Consider the following 10,040-nt stretch of genomic DNA (forward strand, 5'->3'; position numbering starts at 1 on the left):
GAACTATAATTTGTAATTCTAGTTTTCTTTGGTTACTCTGTATTGGGTTTGAGTCACAAATTACAGTGCTGCAATGTGAGATCAGGATGTATTTTCCACTTGTTCAAATTCGCATAGCCAAATCAGAGTACTGGGTTATACATTGTCCATGGTTTCGTCTAGAATGTCGGCTAATAAATGCTTTCCACATAATTCTTGAAACACAATTCCTCCGTATTTTCTGAGTGGTGGTAATATGTATATGGATCTGAGAGGAGTAGTATTGCCACAGCCATGAAAACAAAACCTGTGTGGACCATCAGCGAAAGAGTTCCCAGTACAATATTTGAATTCATAAAAATACAAGCCCCCCTCTTTATGCGGGTTCAGTTTGTGCGAGTTTGCTTATATGCCGCGAACCTATGTCGACCCAAAATTTGAGCTATGCGGTTTGAATTCACACATATGCGGTTAGATGTGGGACATCTGTCCTGTATGCGATACCCGGCAAGAAACCTGTACTTAATAAATACTTAAAAAGTCGATCGAAGTTGCCTAGATGTTTAAAACGTATTATTCACAACAATCAGTGAAATGCAACGTCCCATCCATACTGAGCACGCCTGTGATCCAGTGCTTCGGAGGGAAGTGTTGGCGGATCACGTAGAAATGTGACTCTCACCCTGGGCAGCATTGTTTTACCCTGTGAATTGCAGTGATGTCGTGCCATTGACCAGGGCCAACCATTCCAATGAATTGTTCTCTAAAAGGGTTCTCAGCTACACGAACTGGAATCACTCTTAATGGCAATACATAGGTTGGAATTGGCTCAATTAACTGGACTTACTAATATCTAGGTTGCATTGACTTTTTTACATTCATCCAAACATGAGAATCGGAATGGGCAAATATTCTCTCCCAGTACAGGACTTTGTTAAGCCATATCTAGGTAACATTGTACACGTGACAAATCTTTACGATTTTTGGAAATATCCGAAGATTGGGATTAAATTGAAAATCGATTGTTAAAATTCAATGACCAACAATACAATTATTTAAATGATTGTATTGTGTATAAACTAATGGAAGTTAAGCTAGCCACTTAAAACCGAAATTACAAATAAAAGTCCGCAATTGAGTCAAAGGTTCCGTAGTCCCAAGTTATGTAGCTTTACGATACCTTGAGTCAACTAATTTTTTTTTATGTTGATAAAAAAATAAATTATGTATATTCAGGACTGTAAAATGATACTTGGGCCAATGAAGGCCCACTTGACACAACGAAGGGCCGAGCCGTTGCCTACTGTCTCACGTTTTCTTTAGTGCGGCGTTATTCACGAGTGTGCTGCGTGCTTTATTTAGTAGGGTCGCTGTTAAGATTCCATAGCGCCGTCCCGAGCAGGAAACACTCAGCCAGAAGTCCCTTCATTGTCAGCCTCCTGTGAGCAAACATAACCCAGACGCCGCGTGTCCCTGCCACGGCTGAACGTGAGCAATAATAGCAGCCCGGAATTGAAGCTTTCGTGACTGCAAGGATTGATACTCTTAGGTTTTTCGGTAAAGGCATGTAGGTAAAAAATAATTATAATAAAATAATAATAAATGAAAATAACTCAATTAAATCACGACGTTTCGACCGCTTGTGTTACGATCGAAACGTCGTGATTTGTTTTATTTTATTTCTACGTGACTTTACCGAAATAACCAAAGCGTACGCCTGGTTATGTTGTGCACCCCAAACACCCACCCCAATCCCAATCCGCCCCACGCCCACGTGCTCCCCCACCCACGTGGCTGCGCTTTCCCGCCATCCCGGCGTTTTCCCGCGTAAATGACGTCACGCGAACTCCACCTACGTCATCGCCATATGGTTTCGCCCGGGCTCGGGGGTCACGCACGCCGCCTGATCGCAGCCCCTCCCCCCCGTTTCGCCTCCTCTCGCTTTATTTTTTGCGCGTGTGGCTATTTGTTTTGGGTTGCCGCTGTAACTTCACGCGTAGTTTTTTTTTCTTCTTCCATATTCATTCCGCGGCGGCGATGTCCGACTTCAAGCTGGGCATCGTAAGGCTGGGACGAGTGGCCGGCAAGGTACGAGGCGCGTCTCCTTCGTTACGCCACGCGGTGCAGCCTTGACGTGTAGGCCCCATGCAAGCCGGCGTTGATATTCTCGCATATTCGCTGCGGTTGTTTTAACGAGTGCCCGTGGTTGTTGTCATTACGCGGCGCGACGTTGCGTTGCTTGCGGCTGTACGTTAATGTGTTAGCGCGGTGACTACAGTTTTGGGCGTTTTAAAATAAACGAATTCGCCCACGTTGGCCACGTGTAGTCGGCCATGTGTAAGGTGGACGGGAAGTCCCTATACACTTGTGTTGAGGCGTGCTATGGGCGTGCAGTTTTGAAGGGGTGTAGGGACTTCTCGCCCACATGTGAGAAACAAAGCGGATGTTGCGAGCCGGTGTTTTCCCCGAAGCGAGTGTCGCCGGCCTCGCCTGGTTCTCTTGCCGGGAAGCCTAAGCTAGGCCGCCGGCATGGGGCTGTACATACGAGACCCGATGTGTGACTCGCTATATTTCGTGCTGCTCTTGTCTAAATCTGTCACAGTTCGGCAGCAATCGTATGTTGCTTAACATAGCTTAACGCTCGGTGCATCGCCAATGATTTAACGGGAGGCAGAGTGAAAGTTGTTGGGATTTAAAGTTCATGTGTGCAACTCGTACACGTGCACCACGTGTACCACGCGCTTGGTTTGTCACTTTATGAGTAGACTCCTTTAATTAGTAGAAGGCCGATGAGTCTCGCCACGATCGAATGTTACTCGGCCGCATTTTAAATGTAGGTGGATAAACATAATAAGTTGCGTATCCGCATTTTGAGTCGCGTGCGTGTGTTTAGATAATAGCTAAATTAATTGTACCGGGCTTGAGTGGGATGTTATCATTAATGTGAAGGTTTTACATGGATTGTAGTGTATTGTTTTTTTATTCGAGAACATGGGCGCGCAAAACAAAATTGCGACACACGATCTTCTCGGTGGTGTAATAAATTAGAATTAAGTACGAGAATTGAGATGCAGATTCCTCCTGGCCTCGTGTGTCCTGTGCTAGGAAAGGGCCATTTCCCTAAAACGTCGTTTGTATGATCTGTGTAAGGAATTGGCTAATTGATGTTGCAGCGTTGTGGGATGCAATTACATGAATGGCTCTATATAAAATAATATGTTACGCATTTTTCGCACCGTACGTAGCCACCAACCCTGCTGATCGGAGGTGTTGGCATATTTTTCTTTCAGGGCTGTATTTTTATTTGCGTTGTGCATCACTGTTACCGGAGTATCACAATATTGTCATTGCCGTATAATTAATTAAGCCCCTCGTGTGGTCAGGAGGGTGAGTAGTATTGTGACATAGGGCGGAGAGGAAAGGCAGATGTATGCCTGCACTTCTTTCGCGCCGTACGTAGCCAACCGTGCTTTATCGGAGGTATTACAAACTATACAGTACAGCTGTAAATGAAGACGTTACATAGAGACACGGCAAGAGAGGAGGAAGACGAAAGCCTTTGGCTGGACGGGGAATTGCTACGATGCTGGTTAAGCATTGAGGGGTCTTGTAGCTTGTGAGCAGACACGTGGGCGCATGACTTGCCAATGACAGCATGGGAGGGGAGGGCCATTCACCAAAACGTGCGTCAAACGTTACCGCTTTTTATCGATGAAATCACGTGAACGAATTGTTTTGAATGTTGCCTTTTAAAGATGGCAACAGTTGGCGACACGATGCCGTGTTCACGTTGTCCCTTGTCTTCGCAGACCAAGTACACGCTCATCGACGAGAGGGACATCCCGCTGGTCGAGAGCTACGCTTTTGAGGTGAGCTTTGGCACATCACAATGTTGAACCCATGACTAGCAGCGCTCGCGATGCTGTCAGATCTTGGGAGCTAAGCAGGTTAGACTGAGCCTGAATATGACTTGGGACAGGCGACCAACCAGATGACATTTTGGCTGCCAGGCTAAGTTGTGGGCAGCAAGACGTCAATGCAGCGAAATCCATTGTTTCCTGCATTATGTGCACACATATCGCTCCCCACTTCACCAACTTGCACTGGCCAATGCAGTGAAGAATTGTCAAATTATCCTCCACGGAACTTGTAGAGAGGCCCTCGCCTAACAGTGGATTGACACAATTGCTTTATTTGTGCATGTTTAATATCAACGCAAAGCCTGCTTTGGCGGCCTACGCCAGTCATCTAGGGCATTTTTGGGCTGCGGATTGGTAGCGCACAGATTCGTGAATCTCCTAAACCTGCTGGGCTGTGAGGTGATCACGAAATGGTGGTACAGCAAGTGGGTTCACGAGCCAAGCTGTGCAGTATTTGAATGTTAGAATCAATTGCAGGTTTCGCCAGTTACTCTGGTTTCCTCCTATGTGCAAAACATAATTTAAAAGGAAATTGGATGATCTTCCAGAATATGGGAAACCTTTAAGGTCCTAAAATTGTGAGGCTTTCCTGTAAATTATGGGTTTTATATACATGTTATAATATCAAACATTTCAGTTTCTGGTTAATGCATGCATATACTGTGTATATGTATCTTATTGCTGTACATTAGTGCTTGCAATTTTTTTCACGTATTAATTGGAATTTTATAAAAGTGTTGATTACTTGGTTACAGTTCCTAATTTTAAGTTGCCTGCTGTAGTAGACGTGGAATATGTCAATGGCTATTAATAGAAAACGCCATTTAATGTTGTTGATGGTGTGTTGATGTTGATTGCTGTAATGACAGAATTCGATCTTTGCGATGCATGTGCGTATTTGTCAGTATGTAAATTAATTTTATTTGATCAAACCTCATGTTCGTATTCTGTAGGCAAAGATGGAGATAGACGCAGATGGGAACGGGGCACGAATCTTCGCTTTTGTCTTTGACCTGAACAAGGGTCGTAGTTCGGGCTGCTGGCTACACGAGATGCTGTGGTGAGTAGCACTGGGTGTCGCTGTTACTGTGGCTTGGAGCTAAAGCAGCTGAGAGTGTCATCGAAGCACGGTGCTATACCACTGACATTACAGCTCACTTTCACAATAATGCACTTTCACAGGATCACTTATCACCGTGGGATGAGAGTCAAGGCATGTAGCAACCTTGGTGAAATTCCATGAGAATTGTATACTCAAAAACACTGCTGCGTAGGTTTTACCGGATTGTGCTGTCTGAAGTGTTTTTGGGTTTGGTCCATGTGTTCGGCACGATGTCAGACGTTTTGCTGCACATTCCTGGAGCTCCTTCTTAAAAAGAAAACCTAGACAGCAGTACAGGCTTGGAGAAAAGTTCCCAGCACGTGGAATTAAACTTTGGACGTCATGCTGAACAACAGTCGGTTCAACGCTAAGAGGCATAATTGTGATGCTTTTTTAATGCTCTGGCGTGTTATTGTGTGAGCAGACTGCTTTGTGCAGCAGTCGTTAAGGTATAATTAAAAGTACACAATGTGTACACCGTTATCATGTAGGTAATGTGGTGTTTTACATTCGGTACTGTGTTCACTACAACAGATAACTTGGCCATAACCTTTTTGCAACTTACTGCCTAACGTAGTCTTTAGATGGAATGTGCGCAGCTGCAGTCTTACATTTGGCACACACACACACCCATATCCAAAAAGGCATGGGCTTAAACAAATGAGATCGAGCTCTTTATGCTTTTGTCAGAGTGGCAGATGGTGGGTGGCATGGGCTGTTTAAAGGCTATTTGTGTAAACTTTTACAGGGGCACATGGATCATTGCCAGGGCCAACTAATCCCTATTGACCAAAGAAAACAATGAAATGGTGGTGCATGCTTGGAGTGAGAAATAGTTTAGTGATTTGCAATGTGTGGTAGGGAATGTTTAGAATTTTATTTCTGCTATTTTGGCAACTTAAAAAATTGAGCAACCATTAGAAATCTGGCATTATGCTTTAGCCTTTTTTACAGGTGCATGATTTGGCTTATATTTCCCTCCTTTGGAGAAGAGTGGTGGGAAACAGTAAGATTTGTCAATGACTAATCATGCACTGGTTACATTAAAGGGGCAATATTTCGCAGTGGTGAGGACGTTAATGGTGTACGCACTGGTTAACAAAGAAGTGTTATTACTTGGACATGTAATTCCCAATATGTTATTTGAACTATATTTCTTCCTGCCTTAGCAGTCCGCCTGCTGTATTTTTTCACCTGAAGACGATAGCTTATGTTGCGATTGAAACGTCATGATTTTGTATTATTTTTCTATCTACATGACTTTACCGAAAGACCTAAAGAGTGTGAATTCCTGCAGTCACGAAAGCTTTAAGTCAAGATTTATACAGTACAGTTAAAGAAAATCTAGTATCTCAGAAAATAACACAATGTCCAATAAATACTATAAATGTAATAAAATGAAAACCATTTATATTTTAAAGAATGTCAGCTTGGAAATAGTCGTAAATATAAATGATAAAATATTCAAATAGTGCAACTACATTTGCTACAGTACATTGCGGTGTCCATGTAGATTATAACCTTAAAGTGAAAGATGCTATGACAAATGTGTGTGGAGTGCGTAAACGAACGACAGGCTGAAACTGACACGCTTGTGTGCAATAGGGAGAGGCACCAAGGAGGGATTGCCACGGGGTTCACGGTGGTGCACAAGAATGGAGTGACTGTGGACAACCGATTGGACAACTTGGAGCTGGTGCACACCAACATGAAGCCGGTCGTGGAAGAGATCCCTAGGAAGCAGAGGCAAGTACCTCGTGTTCGTCCATTGTATTACTACTGTAGTGGCATCGCGGATGTCACTGTGTGGTGCCGGCCCGAGAGGGGCACGGCGTGCGATGTACTCGCATCGCGGGCATCACGTACGTAGCGACATCGTGAATGTCACTGAGTAATGCAGGCTCTAGCGAGGCACGGCGTGCGATGCATCGTCATCGTGGACACCCCGTAGGTGGGTGTAGTACCAGCCCTAGAGGGGGCTCTTTGAGCGCTGGGATAGCGCTCAGTGGCACCACAAATGGCGTGCAGTGCTGACTCCTACAGGAGGGAGTGTGAGAGTGTCAGCCATGGGATGAGGTTACCCTAGGCTATGACACTCTGGTTGACCCTGGAAGGCATGTGACAAGTAAGATCTACACTGGGGCCCCAGGTGGGGGGCTAGGGGGTGGTCACGTGTCAGGGTAAGATCCTACAGGAAGGGTCGAGAAACGACGAGATGTTTCTCGAAGTTGGACGTGGCCAAGGGCGGGGCCAGCCACGACTCGGGAGCATATAAAACAGGTCCCCACAGCGACCGGGGCTCGGTGTTGCTGTTGCCATCTGAAGATGTACGATCTACGTTCTACGTCCAAGAACATCACCAACACGTGGACGAGGACCCAAGCCAGGGTCCTGTCCATTGTAGCTACTCCCAGTAACTAGCGTAGTTAGCCTGGTGATCCACCACCACAGGTTATCTGGTAAAGGGGCAGTAGTAACCCCTTTGTGTTAATGTGTTGGTGTTAATAAATGTGTTGCTTCTAATAAGTACATCTGAATCCACGACACTACTACTGAGCCAGAAGTCTCGTTATTGCATGGGGTGGTCAGCTGCTCGCATTTTTATTCTTCCTGTCTCTTTTCCGATCCGTTCCTGTTGTCATCCAATGTACTCATCTTCTTCCACCACTTCCTTCCATCGAGCCCTTCTAATCTGTAATTATACACTGCTCTTTAAGTCACATTAAGCAGACTGGGATTTTCAGCTGCAATTAACTTGTTTTTCGCAGACTATAAATTGCTATCTTGTCTCAGCAACTGATGAAAACATATATAACAATTTCATCACTGAATTGGTTAATGTCCTTGTGTGGTGCTGCTGTTGGGCTGCAGGGAGCAGAGTTTGTATTGGCTGGCCATCCAGCAGCTACCGAGTGACCCGATTGAGGAGCATTTCCCCGAGCTGGGAATCCTGCGGTACTACAACGCCAATGGAGAGGCAGTAACGGAGGGAGAGGAGGAGAGTGGGGCCTACTACGAGTGTCACTACCCCCCTTGTACTGCAATCGAGAGACAGGTGAGTTCGAAGCTGTTTTTGGGCAGGGAAATAACTTGATGTTGAAGATAGTCGTGTAATTTATTTTATTATTTTGCTACCCTCCTGGACCCTTGAGTTAATTTTGTGTATTTATTGCCTCTCCTGGTCTAAAAAACTGGTTTTCCAAAGTGCATGCCTTTCTGCTTGAGAAGAGGTAAACGACTAAAATATTTTTTTCCTTGTCGCTCTTTTCTCTTGCAATCTGTGTAGCTGCGAGAATTTCACATCTGCGGGCGCTGCAAAGCCGTGCGCTACTGTGGCTCACAGTGCCAGCAGCGCGACTGGCCGGCGCACAAGAAGCGATGCCGAGAGCGGAAGCGCTCGAGTCACCCTGCGCTGGAGCCCGAGCGGTGACTTCCCCTGCTGCGTATTTCTCCTTGCGTCGTTGAGCAAGGCCCGCGGAGAGTGATGGGAGGCGGCAGCGGTGCCCGCCCACCGTGCCACTTCACCCTTCCTGGACTCTGTTACTTTTAATGAGAAGAGGTTTTCGCTGGATTTACAAATGCTGCACTACTTATGTTCGCGCGTCCGGGTGGCCTCTACACAATGTGCGCTGTTGGATGAAGGATTTTAAGAATTGTTCAGCAGCCATACTGCGAAAGTTTTGAACTATTCGCAATTCCCTCAATTTCACAACTGCTACCTTCATTGTACATAACAAGCAATGGTTTTTAAGCCGAAATAATAAGTACAGTTTTTTCATACGCGTTATTGGGAAATGTTATTTATAAGTTTCAATTTGCATTCTGATATTTTCAAATGGAATAAATCACTTAAATTATTTGTAACTTGCGGATAGAACATCCAACTTCCTTTTTTATTATTTTAACTTGGGAGCAGTTTTGAATGTTGTAAGCTAGTTGTGGTTATCTTGGCAGTAATGGTTTTTTACTGCAGTGTTGATTATTGTCAAATCGGATCGTCATTTACAAATGGTGCAGTTGACGAAAGTGTTTCAGTCGGCTTATATTCCCTACTTGGATTAAGATGTGACCAAGTGAAACTGATTATAGTTCACTCGTGCTGCACAAATTGTGGCTTTTGACACTAAGCAAATGTACTTAAAAGTTCACAGCGTTACCGTTTGCCAAAGTATGTGTTGGGTTGTTGATTGTTATTCGCAGCCATTGACAATGTTGCATATGGCATCAAACGTGGGTACTTTTGCAGATCTGTTAACGATTTCCACTGGAAGCAAGAAGCAACAGTTTTAAGAATCGATCGCTGGATTTGAGCAATTTGATATTTCATACATGTACCATCATTACACAGTGCATACTTTCTCTGGGTAAAATTATGATGTAAAAACATAATCGGTAAGGTATGATGGCTGCGTAAGGGCAAAGGGAAAGTTGGCCATGCATAACGCATTGTCTGGTTGGTTGGAATTTGACTGTCAGGGAATTAACAAGTTTGTCTTGTTGACACGTGTCACTTTTTGAGCAGAAATCTGCACCTCTGCTGGCCACTTGAAAGGCTCGTAAACGCATCTGTTGGGCATTTATTTTGCCTGCACGGAGGTAAATAAATGACCTGTGATTTGCAAAAGGCTGGTGCTTGTATTGAACGGGAAAGTAAGTAAACGTTTCTTGCCGTTTTTAAACAAGGGTGCCTGCTTTGCATAGTGGTTTTCTTTGTGCGTATTGGATGTTGGCTCATTGACCCGTTGAAACACATTCGCTGCTGTGATTTTATTAAAATGTCAGTAAAATAAAGAAGGTAAAATATCTGTTTTGACTCTTTAAAAAGTAGAAATTTCAATCGAGTGCATATGAGGTTTGCTCTTGCGATTAAAAGTTGAGGGATATAACTGCATGGTCTTCTGGTGACTTAGCATGAGGGATTAGCAATGTTCTGAAAATATGGAAACCTAATAGGTTGTGGTAAACCCAACAATACTTTTTTTGAAAACAGTCTAGCGTTTATCATTTCTATGTGACGAGACACATTTACGTGAGGGTTA

At 44.4% G+C, this 10,040-nt stretch overlaps 1 protein-coding gene across 1 annotated transcript; it reads left to right on the top strand.

Moving 5' to 3' along the window:
• The first annotated feature begins 1,845 nt into the window (after window positions 1-1,845).
• On the top strand, window positions 1,846-9,804 carry ZMYND19 (zinc finger MYND-type containing 19). The gene is made up of 6 exons (XM_078603391.1): window positions 1,846-2,067; window positions 3,789-3,848; window positions 4,853-4,959; window positions 6,607-6,751; window positions 7,877-8,056; window positions 8,288-9,804. The coding sequence occupies exons 1-6, from the start codon at window positions 2,017-2,019 to the stop codon at window positions 8,429-8,431; spliced, it is 687 nt and encodes a 228-aa protein (XP_078459517.1). The 5' UTR covers window positions 1,846-2,016; the 3' UTR covers window positions 8,432-9,804.
• Window positions 9,805-10,040: the final 236 nt, after the last annotated feature.

This window comes from Lampetra planeri, chromosome 20 (assembly GCF_965212315.1).
Source record: "Lampetra planeri chromosome 20, kcLamPlan1.2.h2, whole genome shotgun sequence".
Taxonomy (NCBI): domain Eukaryota; kingdom Metazoa; phylum Chordata; class Hyperoartia; order Petromyzontiformes; family Petromyzontidae; genus Lampetra; species Lampetra planeri.

What these genes read in the sequence shown, in the direction of transcription:
- ZMYND19 (XM_078603391.1), top strand. Translation starts at nt 2,017, where the DNA reads ATGTCCGACTTCAAGCTGGGCATCGTAAGGCTGGGACGAGTGGCCGGC. An exon ending in TGGGACGAGTGGCCGGCAAG is followed by an intron (nt 2,068 to 3,788) that starts GTACGAGGCGCG and finishes TTGTCTTCGCAG; the next exon opens with ACCAAGTACACGCTCATCGA. An exon ending in TGGCTACACGAGATGCTGTG is followed by an intron (nt 4,960 to 6,606) that starts GTGAGTAGCACT and finishes TGTGTGCAATAG; the next exon opens with GGAGAGGCACCAAGGAGGGA.